This window comes from Ailuropoda melanoleuca, chromosome X (genome assembly GCF_002007445.2).
Source record: "Ailuropoda melanoleuca isolate Jingjing chromosome X, ASM200744v2, whole genome shotgun sequence".
NCBI lineage: Eukaryota > Metazoa > Chordata > Mammalia > Carnivora > Ursidae > Ailuropoda > Ailuropoda melanoleuca.
The window spans coordinates 7,795,657-7,823,242 of NC_048238.1; the positions used below are offsets into that span (position 1 = coordinate 7,795,657).

The window sequence follows — 27,586 nt, forward strand, 5'->3', positions numbered from 1 at the left end:
AATATTTCAAGGAAGTTCATCACCAGGCTCAATTTCTCTTACCATTACTTTCAAGTTGTCATTTCTAGTTTCCCTTGAGGATTCCCAAATACACTTAGCTATCTGTGGACATATTTACTCAAAATGCCACTACTCTCAAGAAATTTCTTGCCTTTCCCTTTGAGTTCAAAGGGAACTAAGTTTAATAACTGACTACAACCAAGCTGTGAGAAGGATGTAATCATATAGAAACCAGGGGCACATCACGATGGAGAACGTGAAATTTCTGGAAAGTGGCACCTTACACTTGAAAAGTATCTTCTAGAATGAGCCCTAAGAGCGCAATTGTACTTGAGCATGCAATCAAGGTAAATCTAATAGGACGTAAGATCCATGAAGGCAGGGATCTTTGGCTGTTGTATGAAATAAGGCATCTCTCCCAAGTCTTCATTTTCTTGGTGATGCCGTTTGGTTTGGTTTTGTTTTGTTTTGTTTTGATTTATTTAAGTAATCTCTACACTCCACATGGGGCTCGAACTCACAACCCCGAGATCGAGAGTTGCACGGTCTTCCAACTGAGCCAGCCAGGCACCCCTTGATGATGCCCTTAGAAGCACGAAAGTTTTTAATTTTTGATAGAGTCCAATTTACCTATTTTTCTATTGTTGTTTGTGCTTTTGGTGTCCTAGCTAAGCAACCTAACCCAAGGTCATGGAGATTCACACCTCTGCGTTCCTCTAGAAGTTTTATCTCTTACCTTTAGGTCTATGAGCCATTTTGAGTTAAGTTTTGTGTGTATGGTGCAAAGTAGGGTCCAGCTGTGTCTTTTTACTTATGGACAGCTGGTTGCCTAAGCACCATTTATGGAAGACACAACTCTTTCCTTCATTGAAGTGTCTTAGCACTTGCGTCAAAAATCAATTGAATGTATCACGAAGTCCTCAGGTTTCAATGTTATTGCTAACACATTCTGTGCTGAATGATATTCTGGCTTTGAGTAAACCTGACCCAACCCCACTAGTAGTTCTAGAGTAGGTGCCAGGAAATGTGGCATGGAGTGCTAGCTCTACTCACTTGCAGGAGGATGAGGTTGGGAAAATCAAGGAAAATATCCATTTCTAAGTTCTCCTATTTTGTAAAATGAGGTGAATAATACCTGCTGTCTCAGTCATGTGGGTTATTGTGGGTAAATACGTGAAATAGTATATGAGGAATTAGTAACACTACGACATCATAGACAAATCTGAGGTGGTATTGTCTGTACTGAGAAGTAGTTTTGTTAATAGACTACGATTTAGTTTGGGATCCATTTCACTCCGAGGATCACTGGGATTTGGGTTACTCTATGGTAAGAAGAGTGTCCCAGTTGCCATCATAACATGGGGTTCCATTTAATCCCAATCCTGACCATTTGATATTTATGATGGATAGATTTGTTTTACAAGAAAAGTAGACCGAAATCTACTTTGTTAAGCCAAATATGTTTTGAGAAAGCGGATACCACAACCACCATGGTCCCAAAATATAAATTCCCAGAAATTTGGAAACATGATCTGTTCATTTTCGGCCAAGTAATTTCCTTAGATCTTTCAAAAAACACAGAATTGATTTTCCTTTGAAATCAGGAAAGTTGAATCTCTTTTTACACTTTGATGAAGCTTCCAAATTTTTGGTAACTCTAGCATTCTTAAATTCCAAAAGGTACAATAAAATAAGTTGAATGCTATCCTATATTTCTAAAATTCTTCCACTACAAAGAAGTTTTCCACAGTTTTGCTGTTTTATATGTCACTTAAAAGAAGCTAATGGCTTGATTGGACTTCACTTCTTCTATGGGCTATTCATCCAAATGAATGAAGGGCTTATTGGCTGCTTGCAGTGTGTTCAGGTGTTTCTAGTTCCCAGGTTTGCTTTGGAAGCGGGCAGCTCCCGGTCATGATTTCAGCTTTCAACTTCAGATTCAGATCTTTTGATTCAGAATCACTAAGGCTCATGGAAGTGCTTTGAGGAGAGCCAATCTAAGGATGAAAGAAACAGCCCCCAAACCTTCTTTCATACACCTCTATTTCCACCTTCTTCGTCCCTAACCTAAAGGCAACAGTGGGATGGGCATAATTAGGAATGATGGCCAGTGGTACGCGACTACTGGATCCCACCTCTGGACAGCGCTGGAAAAAGGGCACTTATCCTTCAGTACCCTTGACGTTGCAGGACAAAATAGAACTTAAAATTAGGTCTCTTCCCATTCCAGGCTTCTCACTGCTAGCTTTTTTTCTCATCTCAATTATACTCACATGTAAATGTCACCTCGGCCCCTCATGACAAGAAACTCAGTTACTTGACCTCATCTGTGTTCTGGCCTCACCCATGTGCTCGACACACAACCTTTCTACGTCTGAAGTTAAAACTTCCCTTCTCATCCTGAAACGCATCATCCCCCCATCATCGTTTCTAGTCCTTAGTACTGACTTCATCTCTTTGCAAAATACTCTAAAGTAATTCTTCTCAAGCTAGACCCAATCTCAATTCTGGCAGAATTTCTTTCTTCTTTCAGGTGAATGATCCTATTTTTTAGGCCCTGATGCCTTATCTGAGACTGTACGTGACACAGCCAATGTCATACATGCTCAGGTCTACTCTTATGAAACACTTGCAGCCGTCACTGTGAAAGACCTACATACAACTATTGATTCATTCATCGATCTATTCATTTATTCATTCGAATAATAGCAACTGGGTTCCCAGTGTGTCTCAGACAGCATTCCAAGTGCTGGGCAGGCAGGGCGTCCAAGATAGACAAAGTTCCCACTATCACAGAGTTTACATATAAGCATAGGGGAACAGGCTGAGCAAGTCAAGAAACAAATAAAAATTTTGGATCATGACAAGTGCCTAGAGGAAATTAAACAGGGTAATGTGACTGAACATGCTGAGCGTAGGATCCATTTCATGGGTCAGTCAAGAAATCTCTGACAAGTCCCTGGAGGAGTGAATAGGAACCAGGTAAAAGACATGGACAAGGTATTTGCTGGCACTCCCAACTCCGCTTTTAATGGGGACCCCCACACAAATTCTACAGTCTAGCTTCATTATTTACAGATTCCATATTTGCGATGTGCATACTCACTCCAACTTAAAAATTAATTTGTAACCCCAAATCAATACTTGTGGCCTTTCTGTGTTTGTTTCAGACATGCCCAGAGCACAAAAAACACGAGTCACCCTCCTAGCTGAAGTTTGAAGCAGGACATGCTCAGCCTTCTTGCTTCAGCTCTTCTATAATCCAAGGATGGAGACAATAGGGACAGTGCAGTGTGTTACAAGCAGCTCTGGCTCTCGGTCCAGCTGGATGGGTTTTGAGTCCCAATTCTGGCTCCTGTGAGTGGGTCAGCCTCAGGCAAGTCACTTAGCACTCTGGAACCTCCTTTCCTCTTAAAAAACAAAGACAATAGAATCTACCAGGAGGACTGGCTTTCAAGATTTAAGATTATATAATCTGGGTGAGGGGTATATGTGTGTGTGTATGTGTGGCTATTTCCCCGAAGAGCAATGGTTCCATTTTGGCCAATTCAGTGTTGCCGGCAACTTTATAGAACGTAACTACCACGAATGACGAGAATCGATGTATTTACCTATTATCTAGTGTGTCCATAATGGTCCCAAGTATTTGGGGAGCAGGAAAGGTAGAACGAGAAGGGAAGTTACATAAGACACAGAAGAACGGCCTGGCTTGTAGAGCTGGGGCCCCACTCTGCCCTAGTCCTACAGTAGTTTCGCTTCTTCTCATTGACAGACTATGACCATCTCATCTTTTACAGCCTAATGAAAGAGAGATAAGAAAGTCGAACAATGAAGTGAGCGTAGAAGGCCAACACTCCTGTCTTGTCCTCCTAGCCCTGAGATCTCATTCAGCACTGACGTCAGATACCAACAGTCGGGGCGGTCCCGTGGGAGTCACCACTGGGCTCACGGTCTATCTGCCTTTGCTAGAAGTGCAGTTACACGTCCTCATTCCCCGGCATTGTGAATGATAACATAAACGGGTTAGCTATTTTCTCCAGAGCACTTGGTTAGCAATGCCCAGTAAAAAGTCCCCCGTGTTAAGTTTTATGGTATAATAATAGTGTCACGGCATCTCACAGGAGGGGTGGGGTGAAGTGGACAATTTCTTATTTTGTTCTTGTCATCTATGTATAAATAATAAAAGGATTTAATTACATACACACTAAAAATTGGACTACGTGTCTGCAAAATGTTCTTTAGCAGTCTGTAAACAGTTTCTAAGTATTTCTAAAAACTTGCTCTTTTAATTTGACTTGTATTCAACTGCAAAATGAGATGTTCAGTGCAAAGTATAAACATCATTAGATTTCAGACACATGTGGCCTTAACATCTTTAGAAATATTCTATGAAACTCTTCGAAGGCGACATCAATGGGGAAAAGTTATCCGGCCACTTCTCACGGGTGACATTGGACGAATATGCATTTTAGAAATCCTCATTTTCTCATTTTAAAATGCTTCGTTGAAATGCGCTAGCCATCTCTAGATTTTGAGAACAGAACCTTTTAATTCCTCTCATGAGAAGGATATGCTGACTTGAGAGATCACCTTCTATTCAAACACAGATGCAAACAGTGGAGTTTCAGAGAGGATAAGGCTGATGTGTCGGGAAAAGGAAATTTTATTTCAGGGTGTGGAGGAAGGAGGGATGCTGGTGTTACACAATCCCAGAAGCCACCATTCACATTGAATTCCATAGAATGGTGCCCCCCCCCCGCCCTCCGGCCTGCGCAGCCCAGGAGACTGCCCCTACCACACGGGCCCACCATTAGCGCACTCTTGAAATTGTTCTATCAAACTGCGACCCCTTTGGTCGAAGATTCTAAACCTTGCTATCCTTAAAATCACTACTGATGAGATTGGGGGTTTAAAAGACAAATGTCTACTTTACAAATTTGCCTAGAATTGGTCCTCATGGCAAAAGCAAAGCTGTACCGTGATTCAGATTAAGGTGACCCTGAGAAAGGTTAAAACTCTTTTTTGTTTTATGTTATGTTGATGTGTTATTGGTTAAACTCAACAGCGTTTTTCTCTGTTACTAAGAATATGTGATTTTGAGTCTGCATCCAAATTTAAAGGGGTTAGTGTTATTATTATGTCTTAGTAACACCATTATTTCATACTGTTATAGGCTATAACATCTATAACAATCCCATCTCACTCCAAAAGAAAAACATTGGAGGAGTTCATTCCAATCTGCCCAGGGCCGGAGCAACGGAAACACAACGGAGCTGCAGATAAGCTGATAATTTGGCCAGGAAGATGAGGGTACAGGGAAAGCCTGTATGCAGGTGGGCTGCGTGCCCTGCTGTGGACTGCTGACCAGGTGCGAAGAGAAATATGAGGATCTGAGGGTGCTTTGGGTTTTATTGCCAAAGGCAGCTGTGATGAACATTCCAGACCCTGGGGCAGAAGTTAGACAGAGCTGCCAGAAGGAACAATGAAACAACTCTAACACTTGAGTTTGTATATAAAACTGAGCCAAAAAGAATTGAGTACGAGCAGACTGTATTACTGTAATTCATCTAATATGTTTATATGTAATCTTCACCCTAAAACTCTCTCACACCGGAGTCAAATATTTGTGGACCTAGCTCAAGTAGATGAGAGAGAGAAGAGTGGCCAAGTTCCCAGGGTCCCTGTCTTTGGGGGAGAAAGCGGAGTACAGGACCATATTTTTAAATATTTTATATGTTCACTTAAAATTGAACACTTTTGACTGAAACTTTTGAAAGCCAAAGAGACAGGCTTTTCAGAAAAATAAAAAACAGAATCCCTTCATAAAGTGCTTTTGGTGAGAAGGTAAAGTAGTGACGGTGTGGATTGAAGCTACATGGAATCTGGCCTTCACCGCGGAGTGACGTGAGGGAAAATGCTTTGGCCCAGAGGAGGCCAATTCTGCACGCTGATGAACTCTCCACACGGGATTCTGCTCTGTTTTTGCTATGGGATCGAAAAATAGCTCCCAGGAACCTCACAATAAGTCCTCTTTTCTTGAGGTTTCTAAGATTATGAAGCCTGAATGTTGGATAAGGAAGTATGATGCCATTAAAAATGGCAGCCTGCTGTGGTAAGCTGGCAATAAAAGTCTTCTTCGAAGTGAAACACAACTGTGATGATACAATAAAACCGTCCAGTGAGAGTACCACTGCTAATGCCTAAGACTCTGAAGCTTCACACAAAGGAATTCCCCCCCACCCCCGCAGGAGGAGCACACACAACATGTCCATTGAAGACATTGTTGATGTTGTTGTTAATTTTTCANAATGCCTAAGACTCTGAAGCTTCACACAAAGGAATTCCCCCCCACCCCCGCAGGAGGAGCACACACAACATGTCCATTGAAGACATTGTTGATGTTGTTGTTAATTTTTCAATAAAGCAAAATCGTCAAACAAGGCTACAGGAGGTGGTAGTTCAGAACTCGAGGTCCTGAGGAAATCTTCCTGGGGCTGAATGCCAGGTCGTCCTTACCTCCTAGTAGTATGTTCTTAGGCATTTGCTGAAACTCTCAATTTCTCGAGATCCTCTTACCTGGTAGATCAGGTGCTCTCCCAGGGAGCATTGGCAATGTGTGGAGAAATTCTAGCTTGTCACAAGAGGGGGCGGGGGTCACGCCCTGTATCCAGTGGGTGGAGGGCAGAGATGCTACCCAGCAAACATCCAGCAATGCTCAGAATAGCCCCCGCCACAACAAAGAATGATCCAGCCCCCAATGTCACTAGTGCCAAGGCAGAGACACCCGGGGGTAGCTTGTGGTGAGAGCTAAATGATTTAGTACGTGAAAAACCACTGAAAAATGTTTGGCACACAGTAACTACTCAATAAATGATAACTATTACTATTGTTAAGAAACTCTTTTCATCTGGAATATCTACATAGGACCAATACTACAAGTTCTAGGACCGGTCAGCCTGTGCTGACTACCTGCTGGACTTAATAGCATGAATCGAAATTTTTTTCCATCTATATCTTTCACCAAAACAACGGCTTTGGAAGCTATAACATGAACACTAACTCCAGAATTTTTGGAGTTATTTTCAGATCCCAAATGCATTCTCTAAAGGCTCCTTCCTGATGCAAAGGGGTGGGGGAGGGTGGGGACAGAAGAGAGTCTTCCAAGATGTACAGCAGGAGTTGGGAGACGTTGCTGTAAAGGGCTAGAAAGTAAATGTTACAGCTTTGCAGACCACATGGTCTCTGGTGTGGCTACCCAACACCGCTTTGTAGTAGGAGAGCGGCCACTGACAAGACGGAATTAAGTGGGTGTGGCTGTGTTCCAATAAAACTTTATTTAGGAAAACAGGTGACGAGTCAGATTTGGTCCAAGGGTCATAGTCTGCCAACCTCTCGCACAGAGGAAAAGATCACAGACATCATAATCAGAGCTGCGGGTATGGAAAATGTGTCGAATCTGTGTGAGAATGTCTCCTCACTTGCATACTTCAAATGAAAATATCTGTAAACTCTCTGGCACGTAGCAGGTGCCTGATAAATATCAGTTTTCTCCTGCCGGGGCATGAAGAGTCGCGATTACTGAGGATTCACAGGCTGTCAATTTGAAAATGAAACTGTGCTAGCAGTGTGCTTTTTACTCTCCCCCTGATGTCCTGCCCGCTTCTGTCGCAGTTAGAACAGTGCTGCTCTTCCCATGCAGTCTTCCTCAGAGCACACTCGACTGACGCCAACCTCACGTTCTTGGCATTTACACTACAGACTTTTCTTTTTGTGTTAAATGGTAACTCTGCTCGAAGCAGTTCCAAAAGAAGCAGCAGAATGGAAGGTGTTGCTCATAATTCATTCAAAAACAATAAACTCCTCCCTTCCTTTCTCTTGTTAATTACACTTTATAAAACAAATGTTCCACACCCTTCCGTTTGGGCTGGGCATGCAGAATGAAAAAAAAAATCTATTAACCTGTCATGGGTGCTTGTGTCTATCAAGTCTTTTTCATAAAGTTTCTGAAAAGTGCTACTTTCTATTAAGTAATTTTCAACGAATGTATTTGGCAAAAATCACACTGGTCAGAAGCTAAAAAATAATCTGCAGCAGGGGATGGTTAATTGAGTGCTGGGGAGGACAGAGGTGATCCATCTCAGGGAAGGGAAGTCATTTCTAATGGAAAGAGGAAGCTTCTATCCCATGACCTTACATTACTCATCTTACGTGTCATTTCTCATTAAGTGGCATTCTTTTTAGTTGTTGTGCCGTGATTCCTGAATAGCGGTGGCCTGGAAAAATACAAGGTTGAACTCCTGTTCGGGCTTGAGGTACTCAAGGATAGATGTCATCCGCTCCCCTGCAAAGTTACGGAGAAGGAGGATCGGGACCCTGCTCTTCAGTGTGCCTTACAGTGAGTGAAATATACTCCCTCGTATCACCAGTAAGCCTTGTGCTTCCAAACGCAACTGGAAAACGTTAAGCTTCGGTCTGCCTTCCTGATGCATCCACAAGTTAACATCTATGATGCCTTACATGATTGTCATCACTCTAGGAAGCCAGCAGAAGCTGGTAGACTGATTTATAAAAATCTTTGATGCCTGGTGTTTAATATTCACATTTATTCAAAGAATGTGAAAGAGAGGAGAGTTTAGGGATATTGAACATGTGAACTGGGGGCACGAGGGGAACAGGGATGGGCACTATCATTCCATGTTAGAGGAGGCCTGCGGTTCTCTCTCCAGGAAGCAGGGCCAGAGACTGGGGTGGGAGTACAAGTCATTGCCAGGGAACACCAGTAGGGGGTGGGGAGGTGAGGCGGGGAAAGCTATAAAGCCAGGAGAGCATGCCTTACCTAGACCACGGTGGGCAGCTGGAGATTAATCCCGGTGGGTGACTTTGGGAAACTGCGCAGAACAGTCCAGTTGATGGGAAGGAAGTGCAGTATGCACCTAATATCTCCCATCAGTGGCCGGCTGAAAGCTATTGGGGGTGGTTGGGCAGTAGTTCTCCTCTGGAATTAACAGGTGGGTACCCTGGGTGGAGGACACCCCAGGCAGAGTCTTAGCAGCTTCCAAAGGGAAGGAAGCTCTCAGGCCAGGGGACACAGGACTGGTGAGTGCTCTAGGGCGTGGCACTGACCATTACAGACCGAAGCACCTACAGTAGAAGGGACTACAATCGGGACATTTCTTAAGAAGAGCTCTAGAGGGGGGCGCCTGGGTGGCACAGCGGTTAAGCGTCTGCCTTCGGCTCAGGGCGTGATCCTGGCGTTATGGGATCAAGCCCCACGTCAGGCTCCTCCGCTATAAGCCTGCTTCTTCCTCTCCTCCTCCCCCTGCTTGTGTTCCCTCTCTCGCTGGCTGTCTCTATCTCTGTCGAATAAATAAATAAAATCTTTAAAAAAAAAAAAAAGAAGAGCTCTAGAGGATGTTAGGGGGTACCCGTGTCACACCCGTCCAGCTTATGCTATAGCCTCAACGACTTCTGGCTAACCGCAGGGCTCAACAGAGTTTGCATCTGACAGTGCTTTCTATCCTGACCTTGGTGGTTTTTTACTTCCGGCCACAATCTACCCACAAAGGTTCATTCACAACTGACCATAAATGGGTCTACATCTGAGCAACGGCAGGCAAAGTTGCCTGGAACAGAAAATGCATGCAATCTAGTGAGTCAGACTAAAAAATATGTATTTCTTTTATCTAGAGACCCCTAGATTTTCCATCATTCCAACTCATTGGGAAATGAATGTCTTTCTGAAACAATGGCTTTCCAGTTTTAAGCCTCAATAGGCACAGTTTTCTAGAGTAAAATTGAATCTTAAAATACTTAACTCAGGGATTACACGAAGAAGGTGCCTCTCTCTCTCTCCCCATTATCTGAAAGGTCAACTATATTTCTATATACAAGCCTGACAGATGTTGCCTTCTCACCTCCTAACTGGGAAACAGAATGCTCTGTTTACATTTGTCAGGATCAGGGGGTGCTGGGGAGGCGGCATCCTGCCAGGTAATGGAAACACTGCTTGCTTTAATTTTACTACCGAGAACAAAGCCTTCTTATTGTTTATTAGAACCCTTAAAGGCGGGCCTCATGGGCATAGTTCTAATTTTTTCGAGACCACAAACAAGAGGAATTCTTTAAGGCCATTTCATGAAAAACAGAAGGAAAAAATACTTTATTCTGCAAAAATTAAAGCAATCCTTTGTTTAAGTAGTCAGAGCCTGACTCAGGTTAGCCTTGCATGTGTTCTCTTTATGCGGGCGTTTGCTGCCATCATTAGTCCAGGCACCCATCCTTTCGAGAAGCTTAGATTGAAGCTACGTCAGAGATGGCAAAAGAAATCACCTTCCTTTGGGATATCATCTCTTTGACAGCATTATTTTCAGATGCCAAGCTAAAGGAAGAAACATTTTTCACCAGAACTAAACATGCCAACACTCCCCTTGCAGACTCTGTGTATAAAATGAGNTCACCTTCCTTTGGGATATCATCTCTTTGACAGCATTATTTTCAGATGCCAAGCTAAAGGAAGAAACATTTTGCACCAGAACTAAACATGCCAACACTCCCCTTGCAAACTCTGTGTATAAAATGAGGGGGGGGGGCTCCTGGGTGGCTCAGTCGTTAAGCGTCTGCCTTCGGCTCAGGGCGTGATCCCGGAGTCCTGGGATCGAGCCCCACGTCAGGCTCTTCCGCTGGGAAGCCTGCTTCTTCCTCTCCCACTCCCCCTGCTTGTGTTCCCTCTCTCGCTGGCTGTCTCTCTATCTCTGTCGAATAAATAAATAAAATCTTTTTAAAAAATAAATAAATAAATAAAATGAGGGACCACACAGGTCTCGATGCGGTGTTAATGATGCTTCTTCCAGCAAACTAAACTTTCCATGCAGTCCCCTCTTCTGCTGCAAGGTTTACTTCCCTCTTCACTTCAAGCATAGGCATATCCAGAGATGTCTGCAACGGCCTTAGTGGCTGAGGAATGTACACGAGGGGGAATGAGGACACGCCTGTCTCTCCGGGAGGAGGGTGTTAGCGGTGTACGGTGATAACACGGAAGCACTCTATGGACTTGTTGAGTGCCCACAGTGCGCAAAGCACCACACTAGGACCCGGCACAAACTCTGCCCTCCAAAGACAGTGACTTCATTAGAGAACAGCTAGCAAACATGCCAACTGCACACACAATTGACTGCTAAACCATGGGCTGAGAAGTTCTAGAGCTGTGTGGTCCAACATGGCAGCTACTAACCCCTGTAGTTTTGGGGCACTTGAAATGTGACTAGTCTGAATTGAGCTGTGTTGTGAATATGAAACACATATATGAATCATTTTTGTGTTGGTTACATGTTGAAATGATAATATTTTGAATATATCAGGTAAAATAAAATATACTGGTCAAATTGATTTTATCTCTGTCTCCACTTGAAAAAAATGTGGTTACTTGGAAATCTCAAACTACATACACGGCTCCCATTCTATTTCAATCGGATGGTGTGATTCTAGAGGGTTTCAGAAATGGGACAATTGGTGTGTGTGAGTAGCTGGCGAAGGTCTGCTCTGGAATATGGAAGTGGGACTGGTCTTTGAAGATCAGAATGAGCAAGAAGGGAGTTGGGACCCCAGGGGTGAGGAAGATGAGAAAGGCACCAGAGCAGGGGAAAAGCAGAGCCTGTCTGTGGGGAGGTAAAAACATACATTTCAACGATACGTAGCGTGCGGTGAGCACGTATCTGGAATTGGTTATCTGGGAGTGGACAGAGAAGCACCAAAGCCAGGTATAGCTTACTGCCCCTCGCGAAAAAGCTACATTGAGGTCAACTGCAGAGAGCAGGCTATGGCCCCTCTCACACAGAGCCCAGCTAAGGCAAAGAGGTGAATCTGGAGACTTAACTTTGGGAAGGGGATCTTTTCTTGACCTTCTTCTAATTGACTCCCCTTGTATCCTTGACCTTGTTGGTCTGCAACATCTCTCTTTGAAGCTATCCATGCTTGGGGCACCTGGGTGGCTCAGTCAGCTAAGAGTCTGACTCTTGGGGTGCCTGGGTGGCGCAGTTGCTAAGTGTCTGCCTTCGGCTCAGGGCGTGATCCCGGTGTTCTGGGATAGAGCCCCGCATCAGGCTCCTCCGCTGGGAGCCTGCTTCTTCCTCTCCCACTCCCCCTGCTTGTGTTCCCTCTCTCGCTGTCTGTCTGTCTCTCTCTCTCAAATAAATGAGTAAAATCTTAAAAAAAAAAAAAAAAAGAGTCTGACTCTTGGATTTCGGCTCAGGTCATGATCTCAGGGTTGTGAGATTGAGCCCCACATTGGGCTCCATGTTGGGCATGAAGCCTGCTTAAGATTCTCTCTCTCCCTCTACTCTGCCCACCGCCCCCCTCCACCCCAGGCCCTGTGTGCTCTCTTTAAAAAAAAAAAGAAAAAGAAAAAGAAATGAAGCTATCCATGCTTACTTGCTCTTCTAAGGTTTTCTTCTGAAATGGTGGTGGTGGTGCTGGTGCAAGTTACGAGGGTGGTAGGAGGGAGACTGAAGAGCACCATCACTGTACAAGCCAGGCTTTGCCAAAAGGACAGGGAAAAGAGAATCTAACCTCATCTGGAAGAGAAAAGGAAAGACCATAGAATTCAAATGTCTGTCAGTCGCTGATTTTGAGGTATAGTGTTGTGTGTGTGTGTGTGTGTGTGTGTGTGTGTGTGTGTGTGTGTTTGGAGATCAAGAGAGTCTGATATTGAAAATGCCACCTCATAAGCCATCTTCAGACTTATGCTGACTGCCAACCTCCATGTGTGAAAGTGTTTAAAAATGTTTCCCCAAACTTGATTCAAATGCTATCTGTTTATTTTGCCTTTATAAACCAGAAGAGATAGAAAGGGTATCCCAGAAAATCAAAAGGAAGGAGAGATTTACAACAAGGGGATGGGGAAGACCCACCATGACCCCCCTTAAGGGCTCAGCAATGACCCAATGGATAGTTCTCTCATCCTTGACTTCCCTCTGCCAACTCCATCTTCTTAGCCCTCTTCGGGTGACATAGCCCTTGTGCTGGAAAGAGCTCCCAGTGTGCATCACCCATCCTGCTACTGCCGCCAGGAATTATGGCTGCTGAGATCGGCCATCATATGAACCCTGTCCTGCATACGGTCTTCTCAAGAAGGGTCCCTTTTCTGCCCTTCAGGATGAGAATTTATCTGACGCGCTGATCTACGCAAATGCATTCACTAGTGACAGAGGGAGGACAGAAGGAGGCAGCCGGTCTTTCTAGGAGGGTACTGTTTTCTCATCAACAGCCATGTGCTGTGTGCTAACCGCAGGAAATGCTAGGAAAAGAAAGATACTGTCTTGCTTCCTGAGGAGTCTAACCAACTACGAGAGGGAATTTACTGTGCACTTAAAGACCATGAGGATATTTGCCCAAGCACTGTATCTGTATCAACAAACCACTATGTAGTTTTCCTGAAGCTTTTAGATTCAAGTTACGAATCTCATTATTCTATTCATAAATCCAAGAAATTTTATAAAGCCAAGAATAATCACTCTCAGGGGGGTCCTGAATCAAAGTTTAACAAACTCAACTTGAGCAGACATAACTCCATTAAACAATCAATGCCATATATAAATTAGTTGATTAAATTCCTGCACACATTTTTTTTTAATTGAGGTAAATTAACCTACAGGAAAATGCATAAATCTTAAGGTACAAGTCAGTGGATTTTGATAACCAACATAACCAATAGCTTAATCAAGATATAAAAATATCTCCATCACCCCAGGAGCCCCTCTTCCAGTCTATTCTCACTCCCATGGGTAACCACTGTTCTGATTTTTATCGCCAAATTCCCGTAACATTTTAAATTGCATTTATAAATGTAACATATTCAACTTACTTTATAAGCACTTTAAATGCGTAACAGGGTAAAATTAAAACCCTAACAAGGTAAACATTCTCACATCCTTAAGTAGCTCTTAGAAATCTAACATTCCAACATTGGTTTGAAACAAACTACTTTGCACTTTTTAACTTAAAAATCACAGGTCTAAAATAAATCACGTGTTTCAGATTGGAATCTCAAAGCTAACCTGTCAAATTTCTGTAATATGCCATTTTCTCTTAAATGCTACAAACCCTAAAATACAAACATATGTTTTAGTTCCAAATTGTAATACAAGATATTGATTCTATAGATATGGTTTAGGTCTCCATCTTTCCACAGACTTCTCAAGCTTCCTGGGGAGGAGGAAAAAAAGAACTTACTTTACTGATCATCTCAAAGAAGTTGAGGTTACCAGGTCAGGGATTCATTTAAAGATTTGAGAATAATCTCACCAGACCTGGAGGCCCACTGGTTCCACTGGCACCACAGAGGGATACTCACTGGGGCCCTTGTTTTGGCGAGTTGGACAGGGTTTCCAATGCCCCAGCAGATGGGATCGTTTCTCGCCGTAAGGACTCCCCTAGGAATCTAAGCTTTTAATCATCTCTTTCAACTCTATCACCTGGTTTGGGTAGCTGAAGTTCAGTAACCACTTCCGGTTGCCCTATTATTTGATTTGATTCAATCCCCCCCCCTTTGTTACTGGCTGATTCTTATTATGTCTGCCTACAAGTCACATTGCCATGGTCATCTGAATGACATTTACCTCAAAACACCATTGGGATAATTAAATCAGAAAGTGATGGCAGGAGCTGGCTAAGCGGTTGTTTTTGTTTTTGGATACATCTGCGTAAGTCCTGCCACTTTTCCCTTCCCCACACCACGGGCACACGTTGCTGTGGACCTGTAAGACTTGATTCAGTAATCACCTCCTAACATGTGCAAGGACCAACAAGGCGCCATCTTCCCAACCGATGTAAACAGATGGAAGGCTTTCTTGGACTAACCACAGCCCCAAAGCGAGCTTGCCTGGTCAGAGAATTAGGCTACTAGGATGCTTTTCATCACCTCATATATATAAACCTGATGTTCTATCTAGTGAAAATACTTTTAAAAGCATAGTAAAAGCTCTATCATAAATTCCCAGGCTGGGAAGTTACCTCACTTGGTTGTAAAAATCTTTATTTGTGTCGCTCCTCACTGAAAGCCTTTTACATTCAGTGGTAGCCTTAGGCTTATAAATAGCTGAATTTAAAATTTCAAATTTCTGTTTCAAACAAAAATAATCAATGCTACAATTGTGCTCTTGTTAACGAACACTTTATATGCGTGACTCAATTACTTTGCTGGAGAATTTCAAAATTAGAACAGAGCTCTTCACAGTTTTCCCTCTAACATTTAGCAATTAAAAATAGAAGTGAATCAAATGAAGGTAGAAGATGATGTGTCCCATTTCTCTCACACTCTGTAATTATCTTATATACAGGGATAATTTCAGTTTGATTACCATAAAAAGCAATTTTACATTCATTTGTTGAAAACATAATTTACACTAGATATTAAGACCCAGAAACAAAAGAGTCTAGTTCACAAAATGATGGACTGACGGTTGGATCACACTCATCTCTGAACGGCATGCGTGGGCGCAATAATGAGACTCAATCTTCTACCTTCTACCTTCACATCTGGGGTGGTTCCTCTCGCACCTCTGACTCTCTCATCTGGATGCATCCAACTTACCGCTCTCCCGTGTGATAACTACAATGGCCATTTGTTTATCTGTCATTACCCATTCTTACTATTCTTTATATCATGCCAGAAGCATCCCTACTGCTCTAGTCAAGCGTCTAAATATTTCAAGGCAAGGAGGCTGTGTGTGGAATCGTGTAGGGGAGACATGATGAAGAATCCCTCTATTAATGGGGAGAAACTACATTAAGATGCATGCCTTCTCTCTTTTTCCCACTGCTCATCCACTGGGCCCCCAACTAAGGCCAATTATTTCACATTTAAGTATTAGCCTTGGAGATCTGCATTACTAAATTCAAATATGTCCGAGGAATTATCTTCAGGGGCGCGGACATGTGCTCACACCCCACTCCAAGCCACCTGGGGGGATTCTGAATATGACACAATAGTTCATCCCATCCAAACTGGAAAGAATAGCAGATGAGGAGAGGTTTGGATCATGGTTTTAAAACACTTTCAAAGCTGAAACTTGGGAATGTTATTCTGAGAGTAATACCAAACTGACCAAGCCTTATAGTCATTCATTCCCAAAACTCATCTCTTATACCAAAATAAGAGAAGACTGGAACACTTTCTACTGATCTCTTCTCACTATTCCTCATGAATATACCTAAGAAGGTAACAGGATCCAATGCTTCTGAATCTTTTTTTTTTAAGGCAGGAGCATTGAATCTAGGGGAAGACATTCAAGTATGTGTTATATACTACTCCAATAAACAATTACATTTAATCTCCACGGAGAAAAGTTAAGTTTGTTTCATCAGCGTCAATTTTAGCAAACTTGGTGGAGTAAACTGGATACATAGCCATTATACACACGTAGTAGTCAATCTTCTCCGGAGAGAATGGAGTTCTGGGCAGCCCAAGAGTTCTCGTCTGTCCTGGAATCGTAAGACTTGAACTTAGGAGAGCAGCCTTTACCACAGTGGCTCAGAATCCAGTTTTTGAATGCCACCATATCTGTACTATCACATTATCATCATTCCAGAGCCGTCTACATGGAGACCCCATGGATGACTGTGGGTTGCCTGGCATATTTCAATGAGGCCAGAATCTGACTCTAATCATACCTTGAGAGCATTCTCCCAAAGGCTCAGATGGGGTAGGAATCTAACCCTTATCTGCAGGTGACAATAGATTATGACTTTTAACATTCGAGTTGGCCCCCAGCACAACATACATTATCCAAGATCAGACGCCTGACCACAAGACACAAACAGCACACTTGCTGTTCAGATGCTGGTCTTTATCCAATGGCTGTAGATGAAGCAATTGCCAAGGTTTTCCATAAAGAGAGAACACTTTTGCGTAAACTGCATAATAAAATAATATGAACTTAAAACTTCATCTTTCTTTTTAACCCAGTGGTTCCCCCCCCCCCTTATTTCAAAGCTCACAATTGAATGCTTTTAGGATGTGGTGAATGACTACAAAAGTCTTTTACGGACCCCTCTCTGTTTTCCCAAATCAATTTTTTTTTTTTTACCATTTCTTACAAGCTACTGTAACATATCACCCTCCTCCCTCTCAATTTATGGAGCCCAATATCTGAGCAAAAATTGAATTAAACGGCACTTCACCCCCAAGAAGTTTGCCACTTCACGTGTCACCTAGCAGCGGGAGAATGCAGAGAAAGCCAGCAAGAGAGCAAAGTTTCCATTAAAATCAAAGAAAAAGATAATTTAACAACTTAGTGAGAAAAACAATGGCAAAAGGATTTTTTTTTCTTTAAAAAAGTCATTATAGGGCGCTTGGGTGGCTCAGTCTGTTAGGCGTCTGCCTTCAGCTCAGGTCGTGATCCCGGGGTTCTGGGAATCCCGGCTCAGCGGGGGGTCTGCTTCTCCCTCTCCTTCTGCCCCCCCCCCACTCGTGCTCGCTCTCTCTCTTCCAAATAAATAAACAAAATCTTTAAAATAAAATGAAAAGTAATTACAAACAAGGCAAGATAAGTCAAAGAGGCTAATGCCAGGACTTAGGCGGGATGCTGGCTTGGCGAATACCCTTCTCAGATGAGCTTGGGCAAGGGTGGTGAGGTCCGATGAGCCTTTATTTTCTCCTAGCTGTTCTGGCAATTAATTAGTCACCCTTCGCCAGTTTTTCTTTACCATCTCTCTGTGTATTTAGTCACTGGTCACCTGTAATTCCCCAAATGAACATCTCCTTGGTGTCCAGGTGTTGTAGGCCCCGTGAAAGAACTTGATTCTCAGAATGTATGGAGAATTTGATACATAACAGTATTTGCTTAGCTAACAAACTAGGCCCTCTGATTTTTAAAATAAAACAGGGAGGAGGAGGACGTGATGAAGAGAAACAGCCCATATTTGACCCGGAACTGGTAAGTTCTGTGGCTGACCCAAACTTTGATCACTTCTCAGAGGCTTGTCCCACACCCCACAGATAACTAATGCTAAACTCATCCCGAGGGGGTTCTCTATTGTCCTTCTCTCCTGAAGAAAACAAAACCCAGTGGCCAAAAACCCACTCGTTTTTAGAATCCCAGCCACCACATTCCACACACATTTCTTGGGAGTCTACCTGATACAGCTCTTTCAATGCCCGCCCCTCCTGAGTCCTGAACTGCCTTGGCCTTCATTCCCTCAGTTCACTAGTTTGAAAAAGATCTGGTACTTACTATCAAAAAGCCATTTCATTTGCTTACCCTCACTGTAAAAACAAGTTACGAAAACAATGGGGATGGGGGGAGACCTTCAAACTCTTTTCATTCTCAAGAAAAGCAGAAGTGAATCCCAGGAAGGAGGTGTGGACTTATAAGGATGTGGCATTTCCTCAGGATTTGGTGGGAATTCATTGATTTGATTTACAACAATTGAGAGTCGCCTCTGTGCTTGGAGTTTTTCGCTCCAGCTGGCATGGGGATTATTTTCCCTTGGAATGCTCAGCCCCGAATACAAGGACACCTTCAGGAAGAGGAAAAGGAAGAAATACAGTCTCGGAACCTCGGATGTGAACCAGGAAATTCTTGTCCACTGCACTGATTTAAAAGTGCCTAATGAATTCCACTAGCTTTTTGGAGTTTACTAGCATGCTGTGAGGTTCTCCCCAGGATGTGCGCTCAGTGCGTTTTGCACTAAGATATCCGTATTAGTTTTCCATTAGCCAAAACTAGGATATCCTTTACTGAAGAGAATTAGGGATGCCTGTTGTAACTGGGAAAGTTCCACAGGTCTTTGTGCTCCTCGAACCCTCACTAAACTTTCAGGACCAAATAAAGTTTAGAGAATGATGCGATTATTAAAGTCCACCTCGCTCTCATCTCGTAAAAGCCGGGTCCGTCTGATCCCCCTCACACACCTTCTGTTTCCACAGAACGAACTACTTGCTTTGTGTACACACCCCCTTTATTTTTCTATGCCCATGCCTTGGTCTGCCCTGCAAGTACTGCCTGTCCTGTCCCTCCATATGCCCAAGTGCCACCGACCCCTGGAAGGCGGGCTCAGATGGGGCGCTGCCTCCCCCAGCTCCCAGCTGGAAGAAATGTCTTGCTTCTCAGAAATTCCAAGTACCGAGTCCACGCCTCTCTTACAGCCATTAGTTTTCTATTTTGTGCCAAGGTTATTCTTTGGTCTTGGGCAGGATGGTAAGCTCCCTATGGGCCAGTGCCCTGGCGCCTAGTACAGGGCGGTGCACACACAGCAGACGCTCCCTATGCGTGAGCGGCATGAACAAGCTAGCGTCACACTGGAACGAACCGAAGTGACAGGCCAGAGGCTAAAATGGACGTCCTCGCCCAAAAATTTCTGTGCAGTGAACACAACTCACGGATCAACGGGGATCAGGACAGAAGAGCAGAAAGTCACGTTAAACTAAATTATCCGAAACTGGAAAACAAGGCAAAAAGAAGACTGCGAGTCCTTTCGGGGTCGCATTAGGTCGTACTAGTGCATAACCCACACGGCAGCCTAAGGAAGGGTCGTGTAACTCTCCAGGCTGGCAGGTCACAGAGTTCAGCTTTCTATTTACTCCTGATCCAGCCTTAGTCTCTGCAAAGTTAAACATTACCTTAGAGAAAACTGATGCTATACAACTCATTTTGCCCAAACGTCATGACTTTCCTGCCCTTTGGGTCACGAAGCAGTTTTGCATCTAACTCAGCTACCTTATCCTAGTGCCCTTCTCCCCGCACGGCCCCCTGCGCCCGAGGTGTGCGGACGTCGGCTTCTGCTCTGCTCCTTTTGGCCAGCTTTACCGCCTTGGGGGCTCCTTCATCAATGCCTTAAATAAATCTTCAACAGACTCATGGGATTACTGTATGAGAACCGGATGCTCAATTTTTTGAAAAATTACACTCTGAGAATATGAATAATTATGAATAAGGGACACATAATAAAATAGCAAAAAAAAAAAGGTACTTCCAGTATCGTTTTTCTATGCGTAATTAATTTTGTTTTTTTTTCTAGAAAAAATTTCACAAATTTATTCACCCACAAGGATTCCTTTCCATTCCTAAGGCTTTATATAGGAACAAAGTGAAAGGAATGCATACCCTTTACTCCTTGTAAATAACTTCCCACAGCACGTACAATCAATTCAGTAATAGCTTTATTTAAAAAGCCTCTATCACAACTAAATATCTAATCTTTTGGAATAAAAATCAAATCTGCTGGTGAATTTCTATCTATCATTTGAAATTACTGAACATTATAGAAAGTAATTTTCCATGTTAAAACAAATAGCATTTTGTAAATTCAAGCCATACTAATACTGCATTGGGAGCAAGACAGTTGTTCCAAAATTACTACAGGCCATAATAGAAACCAGACACTAAATGCTTTAAGAAGTAACTAGCTGAAATTGAATGAAATAATCACCCAATCCATAAAGCCTTCGTAAGATTTCCCCATAAAACACAGGTAATTTTTTTTTTTTTTACTGAAGAGAAATTATTCTTTCTTATTGTCCTAAACATCAAATGCCATCACATCATAAAAATAAAATATAGCACAGGGATCATTCCATTTTGTTCATCCATTTATTCCTATAACACATATTCGCTGTGCCCTACAATAACGAAAACATTATGCTTGTTCACTGTTATTTACCATGTTGTTTAATCAACAAGGCTCAAAATGGTCCCTGGAGAGACCCTTGCCAAAAGCAAATCCATTCTTTTTTTTTTTTTTAAAGATTTTATTTATTTATCTATTTATTTGAGAGGGAGAGAGAGAGTGCGTGCACGCATGAGTTGGGGAGGGGCAGAGGGAGGAGAAGCTGAGTGCAGAGCCTGATGCAGGGCTTGATCCCACCAGCCTGAGATCATGACCTGAGCCGAAATCAAGAGTCATCAAGAGTCAGATGTTCAACCGAATGTGCCACCCAAGCACCCCAAGAGCAAATCCATTCTAAGCAGAGGGTTAGAAAGATCTGGCTTCTGCAATTTGTCCTTGGTGTCACTGCTGCCTACGTACTCTTGAATTAATGCCAACAAGTGGTCGATTTCATGGAAACGTATCTGACAACGAAGATGCATGTAACGTACATCTGCAGTGCATTGAATTGTGCCCCCCCTAAGGTTATGTCCAAGTCCTCTCTCCCAGTATCTGCAAATATGACCTGGTTTGGAAACAGGGTCTTTGCATATGTAATTGCGTTAAAGTGAATTCACCCTGGGGTTCAGATGGCCCCAATCCAATGACTGGTGTGCCTGCAAGACACGGAGACACACAGGGAGAAGGCCATGGGACCACAGAAGCAGAGGTGAGAGTGCTGCAGCTACAAGCCAAGGAACACCAAGAACTGCCTGGAACTACTAGAAGGTGGGGAGAGGCATGAAATTGTCCTCTCCTAGAGCCTTCAGATGGAGCAAGGATTGATTTCAAACTTTTGACCTCCAGAACTATGAGAGGATACATTTCTACCATCTTATGCCATCCAAGTTCATGGTGATTTGTTACAGTAGCCCCTGGAAACTAATAACAACAGCTTTTATGTAGTGCTTTTGTGGATGCTCTTTGTAAAGGTGATGGAAATCTACAATATTAGGAATGCCAAGTAGGGAGAGCTGTCATGGTGGCAGTGGGGGTGCGACAAAGCAGTGTATGGGGGAGAGTCTCCGAGAGTAGAGTTCCTTCCAATTCTGTCCATATTTGGCTTCTGCAAAAGATCTAATTTTAAAAAGATCTCCATCTTAAAAATGTAAAGGTGAGGAGGGTATAAAACCGTGGGCTAGCAGTTTTCATACAAAACACAGCATGCAGAGACACTCACCTCCACATGCTGACAGGTTTGGATGAGTTTAGCCAAAAGGGTCTCCAGCTCCGCATTCCTCTTGATGAGGCTGGTGAGGTTACTCTCTAAGTTTTGCTGTTCAAAAAGAGAAGACAAATATTACTCTGCATCCTGAAGATATTACGCTGTATCCTGAAGTATTATATACCTTTAATAACAAAATTACTCATACTCAGGAAAATCTGATCTCTCTTGCAGAACCTCAATGAAATCTATGCAGCTTTAAGCATTTATAGATTTTTTTAAAGATTTTACTTATTTATTTGAGAGAGAGAGAGAGAGAGAGAGAGAGAGAGAGAGCGCGAGCATACAAGCAGGCAGAGGGGCAGATGAAGAGGGAGAAACAGACTTACTGCTGAGCAGGGAGCCCGACGCAGGCCTCGATCCCAGAACCCTGGAATCATGACCTGAGCCGAAGGCAGATGCTTAACTGACTGAGCCACCCAGGCGCCCCGCATTTATAGATTTAAACTTGACTTTGAGGAGCTGCATTGAAAAGAACCTTTCAAAAAGTTTCAAATTTCATTCTTTTTTTCCTCCTTCTTGTACAAACCCAGGCACATTTACCTAAATAATTAGCTATAGGTCGTGAACTAGGGAGAAAGGAGGTAATTGGATTTCTAGTTCTTTGCCTGAATCAGAAATGGCAATAATATAAGGCGTATACTCCCACAGCAAATCAACTATTATTGGAATTTGAGGATTTACCATCTTACGGGCAGGCTGAGGTCAGTCCCTCAGAGGAAGGTTTGAGTTAGTCTGGCTATCGCTGACATCATGGCTATTTACAGGCATTTATAATGTATAAGAAGTCCTCATCATACACATTTACTCACTCACAGTACATTTTATTGTACATGCTTCTGTTCTTTGTCTATCAGCCTATCAATGCCAGATTAAATTTCCTTGAATGCCACATTTTTCACATCACTATCCTCTTTATAAATTTAGACTTATTCCCTATTCTTTTAGAACATCAAATTTAAAGTTCCCTGCAATGACTATTAAATCTAATTTTCAACCACAATAACCCACTTTGTATTCTGTATGCTCTTCATTTTTTAAAAAGATTTTATTTATTTATTTGACAGAGAGACAGCCAGCAAGAGAGAGAACACAAGCAGGGGGAGTGGGAGAGGAAGAAGCAGGCTCCGCAGAGGAGCCTGATGTGGGGCTCGATCCCGGAACGCCGGGATCACGCCCTGAGCCGAAGGCAGACGCTTAACGACTGCGCCACCCAGGCGCCCCCTGTATGCTCTTCATTTATGCCATTCATTCATTTATCCATTCACACAGGTATTTATTAAGCTTCTACTAAATGTCACACTCTGAAAGATACTGGGGAAACACAAAGAAAAACTCCTACTCCCTGTCTACAAGGAGACGGCCGTGCCCCTGCGGGACAGGTGCTGTGAACGAGTCAAGGGGCAAAGTGAGGGCTGCCCGGGGAAGGGTTCCTGGAGGACACATTCTGTCCGCTGAGGCTGGAAGGATGGGCATGGAGTTTTTGGTGAACAAGAATGGGAATTTCTCGGGAAGATGGGATGGCAAAGGATTAGGGTGACTCTGTGTTTTAATGGTTAGACAATTCCACAAATACAGTGAAAAGATGGAAAGGAAGGAAATTTCATGGAAAAGAAAACAGATCGAGGATTTGTAATGATATCTTCGAAAAAGGATTTGAAAAGAGTATGGGGGGCATTTTGAAAATCAATAATTTCATAAAGGTGATAATAGTTCACTATGCCGTGAGATTAATTTCTGAAAGCATTTACTCTTTCTACTTTCCAAAATGTTAGATTTAGAAAGGTATATTCAGGAAAAGAGTCACTTTTATTTAATGATTAAAATGCATACATCAGAAACAGAAATCACTCTGGTCATTCTCCTATTGCCTAATTTTTTCATTTCAAAGACCACATTTTTCATTTCCAGTGGATTCTTTATCGCATCTCCCTCTTCTTGAATTACTTTCTCTTCTTGTTCCCAGGATGCAGTTCCCTCCTTCATAATTTCAAGAGAACTAAACACACTTATTTATTCTTAAGCTTAATTGAAAAATGCAATTCCCTATTTTCCTGTGTTTGTGCAATGTTTCCCAAGAGTCTGATTTTATCTTGTATCTTATAATTTTGGTCCGACAGCTCATCTGATGTGAACTTTGTTCCCTGGGCTGTGATCTGGGGATTGGCACAGCCCAGCCAAGCAAGCTGCCCACTCTGATGTTAGGGCGTGAAGTCGTTTCCCCAGAAAGGGCACTCCCACAGGACACCCGCGTGTTAGAGAGGCACAGATCCGGGTTTGACTCAGTGCATCCCTGAGACATTCTGTCCCTGAGAATTCTGTCTGGCTCCAATTCCAGAAAACGTGGGTGGTACCCTTTGAGTCCAGTATGTCCATGGGGAGCCCCGGCCTCCGGGCATATGGGACAGTCTGAGGCTCCTGCCCCGTGTGGGACACTCTCCACCGTGTTCCCCCTTGGGTCTCCACCACCCAGTCTCATCTCCACTTCTCCTGAGTAGCCCAGCTTCAGCCTCCCCCCACCATTCTGCATCTCCTTTCATTTCCGGTCCTTGGAGACTTCCCACTCATGTTTAAACTTGGTTATTATTCTTCAAAATCCATTTGAAAATATTTTATCAGTAGTTCTCATGTGTTCAGAATTCAGAGGGAGGTTTTGTACATATTTCATCGGGACTGGAAGACCAACAAGAACGCTTCAATTTTGGCTCTGAAACACTCACAGCATCTCAAATACAAATATCTTAAAGGAGAAAAATGACTATTTCCCACTTACAGGATGGGATACCTTAACAGAAAGTCAGAGAAGGAACCAGACAGAGTGATTAAGGTGCAGGTTAACGATCTCATGGTTGCATCAAAGAAAACCTTGCTTTCAAAGCTCTTAACAACAACAACAACAATGCAGACAACAGCCAAAAGTTTTTCTGTTTGGATGAAATGAATCGCAACCACTAATCACTTTATGGTCAGACTAGAGAGTAATTTTGAGGCATTCCATTATTCAGTGTCCTTGATCTAAATGTGACTACTTTATGGTTTATTTGTCAACTTCTTTTGGTATGTTAATCTCAGGGAATCTTTCTCCTTGTCTTTTTGGCTGACCCTTCCGAGCAGGAAATTTCTAGGGAAATACATCATCTAGCTGTTTACACTTCAGTGATCATAGGTATGATTTTTCTAAAGCTAGTCAGCAAAAGAGAGCCAAATAAATATAATCTAACACATTTAGATTTTACAAACATCTGCTTGCTTCCCCTCCTTTTATTAAGTATGCATCATATATAAAAATCTGGTTTTAATCAACTAATATGTAGACTAAAGCCTGTGGTTTAAACACATTGACCTATCTAGATCCTTTGGGGTTATTCAAATTTAAATAGTACAAGTGTTACTGAAGTCCACAAAGAATTACCGAGTCACTTACAAGCATAATAAAGGGAAATGAAGCTGGGAGAGAGACTTGTTTCCAAGAAGTACCAAAGGGACTGACAACACTTCTGAAGAGAGCCCGGGTAATGGGGAGGTAACAAAATCCAGTCCTCAGTGAACCATGCATCCATAAGCTCCCACTACAGGGACTTCTGTGGAGTTTTTGAGAATTTAACTGTATCGCTCACATCCTGTGTGGCGGTCAGCAGGTCCTATAACCTCCTAATTTTGACTGTGCTTTGTGCAAAAAAGAGATAATATTTTTTGGCATAAGAGTCTTGGGACTAAGCGTATAGAAGTATCTACTTCCCTACGGATACCTAAGGAATTCTACAAAGTACCAAGAAATAGTTTTAGTTTCCTGTTCTCACCTCGAAAATGTTAATACATTTACATCTCCTTACAGAACTGAGCTTTGTAGAGATCCAAGGAGTGACCACACATGCAGGGAGTAAGGAGACTGGGGCTACCATCCCAGCTCAATTCTCCTGGATGGACGCCACTTGGGCCCAGCTTCCCCATCCATGAGGTGCGGGTACGGATAGATCTCCCTATCTGCACTGTTGTTAAGTTCAGGGGAGGAAACGAACACACACACCAGGAACTATACAAATGTTTGGTGAAATCATGAATTACAGGAGAAAACTTTCCGTTTGGTGTCAGTACCAGGCACTAGAGGGGCCCAACCCCGTGCCTCAGGCAGTCCCCACTCTCGGGCTTGCTGGTGGCTTTTGGCTGCAAGCACCTGTTCTTTTGGCCACCAGGGTTTTATCTGGCCCTGGGCAGGGCAGGCTGGGGTGCTGGGGAGAGCGAGGGAGGCTGATGCCTCTAGGAGCAGCCTTCGGTCAGCAACTACTGGCACTAGGTGGATGAAAAGCCCAGCTTCCCTCACCTCCCAGGTGGGACCCCTCTGCGTCATGACCCATAAAGTCTTTCAGAGAGCCCCACGGAGAGAAGCCAGGTGCCTGTGGCGACAAGCAGCTTGCGTCCGCACCCTCTTTCCGCTTCCTCCCCTTCTTGGTCGCGCTTCCCCTCTCCCTTACAGCTGCTTCCTGGGTCACCTTCCAACATGGATTCTGAGCCAAGGTCGTCTTCTGGAAGAACTTGACTAAACCTTATTAGGAAAATAATCCTAATCCGTTATTTGTACCTATTCCTTTTTATGAGGAATAGCCAAATTAACAAAGGATTTTATTGTTTTTGAAAGACGTTTGCAAATACAAGAGAGTGTTTTCTCTTCCTCCACCTCCCCCCCTTTCTTTTCATTTCTTTTCTTTAAGATTTTATTTATTTATTTCAGAGAGAGAGAGAGAGAGCTGGGGGAGGAGCACAGGAGGAGGGAGAAGGACAAGCAGATTCTGCACTGAGCGTGGAGCCCGACGCGGGGCTCAATCCCAAGACCCTGAAATCATGACCGGAGCTGAAACTAAGAGTCAGGACGCTTAACCGACTGAGCCACCTAGGCGCCCCCTCCCCTCTTTCTAACTGTTTCTAGAGGCCACATATCCTCCAAATTCCAGGCTTTAAACCAGCAGTCACTGGAAACACAATGTCAGCCACAAATGTAAATGACATTTTAAATTTTCTAATAGTCACGTTTAAAAAAAAAAGGAAAAAGAACCGGCTAAAATTAATTTTAAGAACATATTTACTTAATTGAATATCCAAAATATCATTTCAACCTGTGATCAATATTTAAAAACTGATGAGCTGGAGCACCTGGCCGGCTCAGTCGGTGGAGCACGTGACTCTTGATCTCGGGGTTGTGAGTTCGAGTCCCACGTTGGGGGTGGAGATGACTCAAGACGTTTAAAAAAAAACCCGATGAGCTATTTTACATTCTTTCTTTTTACTAGGTCTTTGGAATCTGGTATGTGTTTTATACATACAACACAGCTCAATTCACACCAGTCACGTTTCAAACACTCAGTGGCTACACGCAGCTGGTGGCTCTGTGATTGAACAGCACAGCATTAGAGTCCAGAACAGGGGTCAGCAAACTTTTTCTGTAAAGGGCCAGGCGGTCAATATTTTAGTCTTTATTGGCCATAAGCTCTCTGTTGCAACCGCTCAGTTCTGTGGCTGTTCTCGCGAGAAAGCAGCCATAGACTATATAAACGGATGGGCAGGGCTCTCTTCCAATAAAACATTATTTACAAAAACAGGTGGTGACTGAGATTTGGCCCGTAGGCCAAGCGCCTTCCTGGGCCTGGGCACATGCTCTTCCCTCTGGAATGCACCTGCAGAGCAGGAAATAATTCTACTACTAAGGAGAGTGCATAACAAACCCAC

General features: G+C 43.2%; 1 protein-coding gene across 1 annotated transcript in view; it reads right to left on the minus strand.

Annotated features, from left to right (window-relative positions):
• The window catches only part of MID1 (midline 1), a 553,563-nt gene that overhangs the window by 22,180 nt on the left and 503,797 nt on the right, over nucleotides 1–27,586 (minus strand). Inside the window, exon 7 of the mRNA XM_034649888.1 lies at nucleotides 21,821–21,916. Within this exon, the coding sequence (XP_034505779.1) occupies nucleotides 21,821–21,916 (96 nt within the window). The remainder of the gene's footprint in view (nucleotides 1–21,820; nucleotides 21,917–27,586) is intronic.